The following is a 12,519-nucleotide window of genomic DNA, read 5'->3' on the forward strand; positions in this document are numbered from 1 at the left end:
ACCTGTTTTTAACCCCCCCCCCCCCCCACCACCCGTTTTCTTTGGATACACATTTTAACTACATACGCGCCGACGAAATGTTGATCATTGCTTCAATACTTTGAAGCTGTTGCTTGGATAATAACCCGGTAAAATTAGTATTTCGGTGTTCAGTCAAATGTTAAAGTTTCTATCACACACGCACGCACAGACAGACAAAAGTTAGCAGTGCATAGGCTACACTTACAAAAAGGAGAGAGTCTTAAAATGAGGGTAAATTTACAGAGGCTATGAACAGAAAAGCTGAGAAAACAGGGCCTGAAAAGGGAGGGAGGGGGGGTCTTAATAGGGGGGTTCCACAATATTATCAGTAATCAGAAGAAGGGGGGGGGGGGGGGGGGAGAGATTGTACCGTAAGCACGACCTGCTTAATGAGTTCCAAGTCTAACTTTTGTCAATGTCGTTTTCTTTACTTACAAGTGGTACATGGTTCAAACATGTGGTGCAATCAGACACTGGCCATGCTCAATAGATCGTCTTTTAACATTTTTTACGGAGACTTAGATGGGAGGCTTGGAACACATGCAAGCACACATCCAGGCTAGTCTAATCCAGATCAACACTGGACGGCGTCCTCATCTTTTAAATGACAGTTCATTCTTATTTTAACAAGCTTCTTCAGTAGATGAGAAACGATCAAGGGACTGCAGGTGACATGATACAAATAACAGTGAAATGTTCTCACCAAGAAAGTGTTGACCCAAACTAAAAACACAACTTGTCCTGTCTTATTTAAGTTATTGTGTGGCTAAGAAAGATGAATGCATGGGTGTGGGGGGTCCAAAAGTTCTGTCTGAATTTTCCTGCACTCTTACTACAGACTTTTGATTTCTTCTGGCACCTGCTTCCGGAACACCTTTCGAAAAGCCAGCTTCTGTCAAAGGCATATGCATAGCTGCCAACCTTCTGAAGTCAAAATCCAGGAGCCAGGGGGTCCAGGGGGACCGTTTAGTCTTGAATATGAGCAGGGAGATGTAAAATTCAGGAGATTCCCGGAAAATCCGGGAGGGTTGGCAGCTCTGCATATGCACCCCCCTGGTATTGGTGAAGCCAGTACCTTTCTATTGTTTGTTTGCGCAAACATTCTCAGGGCAAGTACATTTTCACTGCTATTTACAAGCTTTTCCACCTTTACACTCACAGATCACAAACAGAAGAGAAGAAGCTGAGAGCAGCATAAGAGAATGACAATGTCAATACAATTGGAATTAGCTTGGCATGATTCAGTGAAGACAAAGTATTCCTGGAGATGAGTGGTCTATGCCAAACTGCTTGCAGTCAGTCAAGTTAACCGATGCGATATGTCAAAGTCATCTGCCACACATTCCAGTGAGGTTTGAACAGTTTTTGTGTCGAAGATAGGATACATTTGATGTTTCAAATGGAGTCGGTAGCATAGAAGTAGGGAGCGTAGCGTAGAAGCGTCATCCTCCTTCAGTTGCCCCCGTTGTTATCTTCTTCTTCGCTTTTGTAATGGATGATGATGGGAACTGAAAAGATCAAATTGATATGCTATGATGCATAGCAGCGACATCTGATTACACAGTGACATGCCAGGCTAGGCTAACAATCGTAATTTCAAAAGATGGAAAGTGAAAGAAACACACACACACACACAGTCACTTACACACCTCTGCATGAAAAGAATGGTTGATTATAGCAAATAACAGATCAATTAATTTTGTTAGGCTGCAAAATACTAAAATACTGACCTACTTCAAATCAGGGCCATAAGCCAAAAGTTGGCTTAATGAAGAAGAAAATCCCTTTCACGGAATGCCATCTGATTCCGTAAATCAAGGAGTATGATTCTTTGAACTTCAAATACTCTTTCCACTGCTTTTAAAGTTGAATTAAAAGTCTACAGGCAAAACACAACTAGAGGGCCACACTAAATTTCAGGGATACGAATAGGCTGAAGCAAAACAAGACCTATTTTGCACAGCGATATGGCTAAAATCCATATCGCGCCTGAAAAATAAAATATTTACATATAATGTAGTGACAGCTCTTGTGAATTTTTTTTTCAAAATGACAAGGCAAAAAACAGTTTGGCTCACCCTCTCAGATCTTGCTGAGAGTTTACACGGGATAAGACCATCCCTCCACATGGACACATACCAACATGCAACACCCTGACTGCTTGCTGAAGTCAGTTGGAATCTTTTGTATGAATACATTTCTTAGAAAGCCACTAATGGCTTTTGCAAAATTATTTCATACAAAATTCCCACTACGCCAAGAGAGCTTCCAGGCTGTTCATTAATTTTTGATTGTGACCCACTGCTGTTGCGAAGATGACCAACAGTGTTTCCTGCAACGTAAAAGATCCAGATCCAGATCCAGATAGTCTTATCCCAATGTAAAAGCCTCAGGCTAGATCTGAGACAGTTTGTTTGTTTGTTTGCTTAACGCCCAGCCGACCACGAAGGGCCATATCAGGGCGGAGCTGCTTTGACATATAACGTGCGCCACACACAAGACAGAAGTCGCAGCACAGGCTTCATGTCTCACCCAGTCACATTATTCTGACACCGGACCAACCAGTCCTAGCACTCACCCCATAATGCCAGACGCCAGGCGGAGCAGCCACTAGATTGCCAATTTTAAAGTCTTAGGTATGACCCGGCCGGGGTTCGAACCCGCGACCTCCCGATCACGGGGCGGACGCCTTACCACTAGGCCAACCGTGCCGGTATCTGAGACAGTGAGCCAAACTGTTTTCACATGAAGGACTTTGCCTTTAAAGAAACTACAGATAAAGACACAGTACTTACTTATGACAATCAGAACAAGGACCAGAATGACAATGGCAATAAGGATCCTCATCTGAAATCAAACAAAAACATTCTAAATAACAAACCATGCAACTCCCTAAGTTTACCAAAATTAACATGATGTTCCCAACATCATAAGGATCAAATAAATTCAAGACAGATCTATGGATCATGTGCAGTCTAACCTGCCTTGACAAACACTTCACGATAACGACCACCTGCCCATTACAACCACCTGAAACGCTACGAGACAATTATTTCCTATAAAATTCACCTTCCTACAGCGACCACCTGTCCATAAGGGCCACTTTTGATCGGTCCCTTGGGTGGTCATTAAAGACAGGTTTGACTGTATTTCAACACTAACTAGTGGGCATTAAAAAACAAGTCGCGTAAGGCGAAAATACAATATTTAGTCAAGTAGCTGCCCTTTTTCAGCAAGACCGTATACTCGTAGCATCGTCAGTCCACCGCTCATGGCAAAGGCAGTGAAATTGACAAGAAGAGCGGGGTAGTAGTTGCGCTAAGAAGGATAGCACGCTTTTCTATACCTCTCTTTGTTTTAACTTTCTGAGCGTGTTTTTAATCCAAACATATCATATCTATATGTTTTTGGAATCAGGAACCGACAAGGAATAAGATGAAAGTGTTTTTAAATTGATTTCGAAAAAAAAATTTTGATAATAATTTTTATATATTTAATTTTCAGAGCTTGTTTTTAATCCGAATATAACATATTTATATGTTTTTGGAATCAGCAAATGATGGAGAATAAGATAAACGTAAATTTGGATCGTTTTATAAATTTTTATTTTTTTTTACAATTTTCCGATTTTTAATGACCAAAGTCATAAATTAATTTTTAAGCCACCAAGCTGAAATGCAATACCGAACCCCGGGCTTCGTCGAAGATTACTTGACCAAAATTTCAACCAATTTGGTTGAAAAATGAGGGCGTGACAGTGCCGCCTCAACTTTCACGAAAAGCCGGATATGACGTCATCAAAGACATTTATCAAAAAAATGAAAAAAACGTTCGGGGATTTCATACCCAGGAACTCTCATGTCAAATTTCATAAAGATCGGTCCAGTAGTTTAGTCTGAATCGCTCTACACACACACACAGACACACACACAGACACACACACAGACACACGCACATACACCATACCCTCGTTTCGATTCCCCCTCGATGTTAAAATATTTAGTCAAAACTTGACTAAATATAAAAACACACTAAAAAACCTGGAAAAAAAGAATGAAAAGAAAAAGTTTTAGATTTAGCAGTAAAGATCAGTAATATGCCGTCTGACAGGCATAGCCTAAGAGGCAAACTTTTTTTTCCTTAGCATGTAGGTACATGTGTGTCAAATGTTTCTACCCAGCAGCCCTGAAAGTCCAACAAATGTTGTACTCGCCTTTGGCTAGTGATTCTGAAAATTTACTCGCCAGAGAGCAAACTTTACTAGCCAAACCAACAATTTTTTTCAGCAACTTTACTCGCATTTGGCGAGAAGATGAACAGTTCTACTCGCCAGTTGCATGTTTCTGCTTGCCATGGCGAGTAAAAGTACTCGACACTTTCAGGCCAGCCCAGTAAAAGTAGGTACAGTGAAACCCATCTTTTGAGACCCTCATATCTCAGATGTTCTGTTCATAGCCTCTGTAAATGAATAACTCCCTCCTTTTTAAGACCTGATTTTCTCAGATTTGTGAAGGTTGTAGAAAAAGGGGGGTCCACTGTAGCTTCAGAAAAAGTTTTAGACTTAGCAATAAGGATTGGTGATATGTAGCCTCCCAGACATCACATCAAACTTTGTTCTGGTACATACATGCATACATATACATGTATGTTGAATGTTTTTAAAAAAAAAAGCAAACAGCTGCAGCTTACCCGACAGTTTTTCCACCACATGTTGTGATGCAGTGACTTGGACCGACTTCTGAACATGTCTGCATTGTTTACTAGACTGTCTGTTGAGGGAAAAAGTTCACAGTCAAACAAAGTCGGCATTCAAAACACAAAGCAGAGACGGGAAGTCTAATCAAATCATATTTTGGTTCACTGCTTCAGTTTCTGCAACCTCAGGTTCCAGATTAAAGCCCGAGCTACCTCATGGTGGTATTCCCAGGGATCAAAGAATTTTCCAGGCATGAAAACATCACTGTAACGTTTCATAACCATGTGAAGATTTAAGCTACAAAAGTTATCAACAGCTTCAGTGTTACAGTTCACACTGACGGCTCTGCACACGGCAAATTTCTTGTTCCGGGGGAACAGGGGAGCTCGAGTTTTAGGTGCCACGGTCCCTTTGATGACGTCACACCCTTGAAACCAGCTAAATGTATCCAGATATTACCAGCGACCTTCAACATCACACAAAAATGACAGCTCATTGAGCAGCATTGACCCAGGAAGGACACGGATCAACTTTATGTGCAGACTCAAAGACGGTTTGTTTGTTTGTTTGCTTAACGCCCAGCCGACCACGAAGGGCCATATCAGGGCGGTGCTGCTTTGACATATAGCGTGCGCCACACACAAGACAGAAGTCGCAGCACAGGCTTCATGTCTCACCCAGTCACATTATTCTGACACCGGACCAACCAGTCCTAGCACTAACCCCATAATGCCAGACGCCAGGCGGAGCAGCCACTAGATTGCCAATTTTAAAGTCTTAGGTATGACCCGGCCGGGGTTCGAACCCACGACCTCCCGATCACGAGGCGGACGCCTTACCACTAGGCCAACCGTGCCGGTCTCAAAGACGGTATTCACGTCCCTCCCCTGTGTCACCACAATGACACGTAAAAGACCTCGGTCATTCTGCCATAAGTGCAAGTGGCTGATTACAACAAAATACGCACACACCTGAGTAGTGCGATTCTTGTTGCTGCTAGCATTCCACTGGGATGAAGCAATCAGAATTTCACAGCAATGGGATAATAAAGAAATGAAATTACAGAAATGAAATAAAGACATGCTAGCATGGAAAATAAATGGAAACATGGGAAAACTGTAACTTACCTGATGCACTTTGCAAGTCCTCCAAACGGTCGCCTCTTTCTGCCACTCTGTTGACGTTGTCTTTCATGATGCCGACCACTTCATCTACCTGACCTCGTAAACTGCACAGGCAATATTATACCTATGACATCATTCCTATCAGATGTCATCATCAATGTTGCCCTTGTAATCATCCTCACCACCACTACCATCATCGTCATGATCATCATCATTACAATCACTGTCACTTTCATCATCATCCTCATCGTCTGTCAGCCAGACCATCACACACACAAAACATTATGCTCTGTTTACAGTCATCAATAACAATGTATTAACCCTTAGGATGGTTGTCGCGACATATGTCGCGCTACTTTACGTATACTGTCACCTGGTTGTCACTGAATCCCCGGAAATCGGCGTATGGTTGCCTGAATGGCGGGGTAAAAACGGTCATACACGTAAAAATCCACTCGTTCTAAAAACATGAGTGAACGTGGGAGTCTAATCCCATGAACGAAGAAGAAGAAGAACCTGGTTGTCACGACATATGTCGCGCTACTGGCTCAGTCTGTTTGGTCGGTTCCGATTACCTCCCATGTATGCGAAAACCTATATGACCGTTTTTCTTTATTTTTCTCTCTGTTAATTCACCAGTGGCTATGTAACATGTGTTACAGAATTGCACCAGTGTAAGGGTTAACATCATCATAAGTTGTCAAGAGTACCATCCCCAGCAAAATTATGACTGTAAATCTGTCAATAAAAAACTACAGACTACCTCACGTAATTAACAGCTGATGATTAAGTCTAATTCACCACTTCTTAATCATCAAACTTCCAGGAGTTGTTTAAAATTAAAACAAGTACTTGAGTGCTTCCATGCTTAATTGTGAGAGCTGATACTTCAATTGTTATGACAATATTATAAGTAATCACCACCACCAGCTTCATCTTATTAAGCAAAGCGTACCCAATGAACCATGGCTTACCCAAAATGTGGATGCCATGGGGAGCCTCGTAACTATCATACAGTCACACACACACACTCACACAAAAACAAAACAAACAAACAAAATATGAGAACTATCCAGTAACATTGAGAAATTAGCTAAAGTACTGCTGCTGTTGTTGTTTTTATCTCCAAAACAGCCAGACTCCTAATGTTCCAAAATCAAGAATAAAACAACAGAATAGGATAACGAATTGAAGGTTACATAAAAAGTACAATACATGTACTAAGATTCACACTAAGATTTCACTAATTGTTTCATTTGTTAACCTCTCTTGTCTATTACTGTTTTAAGACTATCAGCACAAACTCCGGGCAACTTACTGCGACATCTTGGGGTCCCCCCTCAAGTTACCCCCCACCTTGGGTCCTCTGAAAAGAAAATTCCAGTATTAAAGCATGCACTATACAATTGTAATAGCAAACTAAACCAGTATCTGGTGGTTTTTTTTTATTTGGTTTTACATGGATGTATGGGCCTCATAAATATTCACATGAAATCTTTTCATTGCGTAGTTTTACTCAATAATATTCTTACATTTCTCTCTCTCTCTCTCTCTCTCTCTCTCTCTCTCTCTCTCTCTCTCTCTCTCTCTCTCTCTCTCTCTCTCTCTCTCTCTCATTCATTCATTCATTCATTGATTCATTCATTGATTCATTCATTCATTCATTCATTCATTCATTCATTCATTCATTCATTCATTCATTCATTCATTCATACACACACACACACACACACGCACACACACACATACATACACATACATACATACATACATACATACATACATACATACATACATATATACACACTCACACACACACACTCACAACATACACACACACACACAAAATTGTGGCAAATTGTACAAGCCAGTCACTAAGACATCTCTGTCCAGACATTATAGACTGTCTGCAATACAAAATTTACTTCCTCCACCATGAACACTCCCCACCCACACTCCCTCCCCTGCAATATGCTAAAACCAGGAAGGCCCCCTGCTTGTCCAACTGAAAGTAGCCCAGACCCATTCAGTGAGTATTTCACTTTCACTTTCTGACTTTCGTGTACACTACATTGGGGTGTGCACATTAAAGATCCCACGATTGACAAAAGGGTCTTTCCTGGCAAAATTGTATAGGCATAGATAAAAATGTCCACCAAAATACCCGTGTGACTTGGAATAATAGGCCGTGAAAAGTAGGATATGCGCCGAAATGGCTGCGATCTGCTGGCCGATGTGAATGCGTGATGTATTGTGTAAAAAAATTCCATCTCACACGGCATAAATAAATCCCTGCGCCTTGAATATGTGCGCGATATAAATTGCATAAAATATAAAATAAAAATAATAAAAACATAAATCCCTGCGCTTAGAACTGTACCCACGGAATACGCGCGATATAAGCTTCATATTGATTGATTGATTGATTGCATGGGAATGTGTCACACTTTTACAATGAAGGAATTAAGACAACCCTGTGTCTCTTCTTCTATACATGTTCTTTCACAAGCATCACAACTTCTCCACAGTGTTTGGAATGGATAAATGGTCATGAATACCTTAGGAAGAAGTCCTCATCGTCAGAATCACCATCTAGGAGACCTCTCTGGAAACATAGTAAATGATGAATAAGCGGTGAATTGCAGGATGTTTACACACATGTATCTTGATCTTGATATGATCTTGATCTTGCAGGATGTTTACACACATGTATAGATCTATTAGAAAACATTTGGGCTGGTCAAATGAAACTACTAATGTTGACTTCATATAGTTTCAAGCCAAAGCTAGTATCTACTGCGACGATCACACAATTAAATATGTCTATCATTGTTGTACAAGAATTACATTACATGTAAAGTGTATCTGAAACCCAAAACAGTGATGTACATTTTAGTCGGTCTCCGGTCTCTGACCGATCCAATTTCCCCAGGACCTATAGCTTTAACCCCAGCAGGACACAGGTCCGATTAACCTACAGAAGAAGTGGTCAAGGGTCCGATCGTTTTTGACAATAAAGCGGACATGCGGACTGTTCAATTTTCAAGAGGAAAGCTTGTTTCGGTTTTGCCAAGCGAAAGTAAACACTGCGTGAGGAAAGTTTGTTGAGTGAACGAGGCAACATATGGGATCTGATTCTTTGAATTAATTTATCCTCAAGTTAGATCAAGAAGAAAAAAAGAAAACCGAACCCATATGGTGCCTCGAGTGCATTCATTGGCTCAGCAATAAATCGTTTAAACCAATGGGAACCACCCGTGCATGTTCGCACATGCGCAAGGCATTACTTTTCATCATAATATCTGGAAAAAACCGTTGTGCGTTCGAACGAAAATAAAACAAAAGGGAAATGACATGGGTCCGAAAAAAAAGCTCAAAGCAGATAAAAAAAATCAGCAGACATTGATGTCCATGCTGCGTTCGCCAGCCACTGTGGCTTCAGCTGAACCAACAACAACGTCAACCGAGAATTTAAACTGAAAAATCTTTTTAAATGCGGTTTTACGAGTCGTGTTTTTGTCCTATTGAAATTGCAATCTCAGGACACTGTGTCCTATTGATTTTCAGTCTTCAGGACAATTGTCCTAAAGGCTGCTAGAAAAATGTACATCACTGCCAAAATACAAGTCCCTGATTCAGTTGAATTTGTGTGTGTGTGTGTATGTTTGTGTGTGTATGTTTGTGTGTGTGTGTGTGTGTGTGTGTATCCATGTTTGTGTGTGTGTGTGTGTATGCATGTTTGTGTGTGTGTGTGTGTGTGTGTGTGTGTGCGCGAGCGCATGCATATATATGCAAGGTATGAGGAAACCACTAAAGAAAGAGAAATAATGTTCAAGATCGATGGAGGATTTTTGGGCAACTCAAAGGCAAGAACAAAATAAAAGTGATTGTAAGAATGTCAACTCGGTTTCCCTTTCTCCCCAAAGAAACAAGTTAGAAAAAAAAAACGTTTTGATACAAATCAAATCTCATTTCTTACTCTTTCGATGTCTGCTGATGCTGCCCGGTCATTGGAGCCAGGAATTCGTGCAAACTTTGGGGGCATGGCGATGAACTGTGCTGCAACCTCCCTCTTTTATCTTTTTGAATCTGCAGAAGTACATTAAATAATTGAGACAGTTGCATTATTGGAACCAGGAACAATGTTCAGGCATTTGGCCCAGTGGCCTTGCTGCTGTAATTGTAAACACTGTGTGTGTACTGTGTGCGTGTGTGTGTGCATGTGTGTGTTTCACTTTCTGGATCTGGATCTGGATGTAGTACATTGCAGTAGCCAATAATGGCTGTCGTCGCAATGGGCGAGAGAGCGCAGCTTTGTGTGTATGTGCATGTGTGTTGTGCGTGTGTTGTACTGTGTGTGTGTGTCACTGTGTGTGTTGTGTGAGTGTGTGTGTGTGTGCATGTGTGTGTTTGTGTGTGTGTGTGTTCTCGGTCAACATAAAACAAATTCATGAACAAGAGCTTATGTTAGTTTTTATGGAGTAACTGCATCCACCAAACGAGTGGATAAACAGGGAACTCGGATGAACAGAAACAACTCATCGATACCTACAACTAATACAAAACAGGAGAACACAGAGAGACTGCGTAAATCGAAGGGTGGGGGGGGGGGGGGGGGATCAAAGATCCACATGTCATGACTCATAATTATGACACAACACTGATGACTGATTAAAACCTCGTAGAAACTGCGACAAAGCAGGGTTCTGGTTTGCTTTTGTCGACAACAGGCCTTTCAGTTTCTTTGAAATTGGTTTTACATACGTCAATAAAAGCAGTTACAGCTTAAGTCTTTAAAAGCAAACAAAGAATATTTCTGGATCTTCTTTTATACATCGTTTTGTCACCTTTGTTTTGAAGCAGATGATGTGTTCCACTGTGACAGTGTTTTCCTTGTCGAACTAACTGTATCTTTACACACACAAGATTGTGTGAGGGGAGATAAATCCTAACGTTGTTTGGACAGTGTTGGGAGGGGGTGGAATGGGGGATACTTCTTGCCTGACTGATTGGCGCTTCCTGTAAAATGTATCATACTCATATAGTTTGATGGAAATAAGGAGGGAAACACCTTCATAGCTTTCACAACGCTTGCCACCTGTAAACTAAACCAGTACTGAGCCACTGTGACTCATGTCCCCTCCCCCCCACTACTCCCCCAACCTGTGAATTTTAATGGACTTTTGGATGCTGGAGACGCTGCTTTCTTGGACTTGCGCAACATCCCATCAAGTGCCGAAGTAATCACTACTGCTGATTGTGGGCAATAACGGAAAGACAAGACAAGACCTTGACACAAAGATATGTCTTCAATGGAGCAGTTTTTCAGTGGGATATATGATTCCAGACAAAACTGAGGTTTTTCGTTTTGTTTTAAATGAGTTGCGTGTTTCGACTAATAAGTGTTAAATACAGTACAGCCTATATAGTTAAGTTTGTTCTATTTTTGTCTGCTTATCCGAGTCCAATACCTGTGTGTATAAAATGTGTGTGTGTGTGTGTGACCGTCTGACCGTGCTGATCCACACTGAGGTGTTTGACTCGAACCGTGAGTAACGTGAATGATAAAGTGCAATTTATTAACAAATCGCGGGGCGCGCCCCGTGTTTTGTAAAATGTTTTAGATTTTTACAAATCACGGCTCGTACGACGTGCGACAACCGCGCGATTTCGGTGCGGCACCGCATTTGGCTTGCGCAACCGGCTATGGCCCACACGGTCACGCCACACTACGTGCCGGCATGGGCCCATGAGTGCAAAGTGTCACAAGGTACACGTTTGGGGTTGTTGTTTTTTGTTCAGGGGGGGGGGGGTGTTTTTTTGTGGGGGGAGGGGGGGGGGTCATTGGGCCTTTAAGTTAAATGACTAAAAGACAGCTAATCCACGCACATTCAAGACTGAACAAACAAACCGGCACTGACACACACACACACACACACGTACCGCTCAGTCACGCACCGGTACGCACACACGCACCCCCCGCTCGCGGCCACACCGCACACACACACACACACACACATTCTTCATCTTCATCCGTTCAGCGACCAAAATCGTGTTATCGATACACACTGTACACACACACACACTGACACAATGACGGATACACAATGAGAACTCAGTGAAACACTGACAAACTGACTGTGACATGGACAAATAAAAATCCAAACTGAGTTATTTGTGGCAAACTAAATCAGTGGTGGGAGCGGCAGAGATGGCTCGGCCGACTGTTAGACTGATCACCTTACCCGTTACCGTCTCAAAACTTGAAGGTCCGTCTTAGTGTTTCATTTGGGAACACAGACAGACACACGCAGACACTCAATGACGGGCCGCACAGTGTGAGACAGACTGACAGACCGGACAGACACACACTGATGCACAGACACAGCCAAAACACACATGCACACGCACACACACACACACGCAGGCACACACACACACACACACACACACACACACACACACACACACCGGTGTAACACGAGAAAATTACTCCCACATGTACTGACTGAGACACTGACACACCCCCCTCAGGGGCAGAGAGGGGGGGGGGGGGCGGGGGTTACAACCTGGGATCCAGGGACAACGCCCCGTTGGGAGCTGAAGAATTTTAGCTATTTTATAAACAATTTGTGGCTTATCCTTGATATTAAACATGATCAACTGGTGTCAGCAGCC

General features: G+C 42.1%; 1 protein-coding gene and 1 long non-coding RNA gene across 2 annotated transcripts; both read right to left on the minus strand.

The window, feature by feature from the left end:
• Positions 1-322: 322 nt before the first annotated feature.
• LOC138948823 (vesicle-associated membrane protein 4-like) lies at positions 323-10,757 on the minus strand. The gene is made up of 8 exons (XM_070320452.1): positions 10,689-10,757; positions 9,821-9,930; positions 8,400-8,446; positions 7,160-7,207; positions 5,845-5,945; positions 4,711-4,790; positions 2,817-2,868; positions 323-1,529 (listed from the first exon to the last, which is right to left on the minus strand). The coding sequence occupies exons 2-8, from the start codon at positions 9,884-9,886 to the stop codon at positions 1,474-1,476; spliced, it is 450 nt and encodes a 149-aa protein (XP_070176553.1). The 5' UTR covers positions 9,887-9,930; positions 10,689-10,757; the 3' UTR covers positions 323-1,473.
• Positions 6,159-7,129, minus strand: LOC138948824 (uncharacterized). Its single transcript, XR_011450090.1, has 2 exons — positions 6,358-7,129; positions 6,159-6,214 (listed from the first exon to the last, which is right to left on the minus strand). It is a non-coding gene; the product is annotated as an uncharacterized lncRNA (long non-coding RNA).
• Positions 10,758-12,519: the final 1,762 nt, after the last annotated feature.

The sequence above is a fragment of the Littorina saxatilis genome, linkage group LG15 (assembly GCF_037325665.1).
Source record: "Littorina saxatilis isolate snail1 linkage group LG15, US_GU_Lsax_2.0, whole genome shotgun sequence".
In the NCBI taxonomy this organism is placed as follows: Eukaryota; Metazoa; Mollusca; class Gastropoda; order Littorinimorpha; family Littorinidae; genus Littorina; species Littorina saxatilis.

Excerpts from the sequence above, each read along its gene's own strand:
- LOC138948823 (XM_070320452.1), bottom strand. The coding sequence starts at position 9,886 with ATGCCCCCAAAGTTTGCACGAATTCCTGGCTCCAATGACCGGGCAGCA. Across the intron at positions 5,946-7,159 it reads GGGGACCCCAAGATGTCGCA|TTTACGAGGTCAGGTAGATG; the intron begins GTAAGTTGCCCG and ends TTGCCTGTGCAG. Across the intron at positions 1,530-2,816 it reads CCTTGTTCTGATTGTCATAA|TTCCCATCATCATCCATTAC; the intron begins GTAAGTACTGTG and ends TGATCTTTTCAG.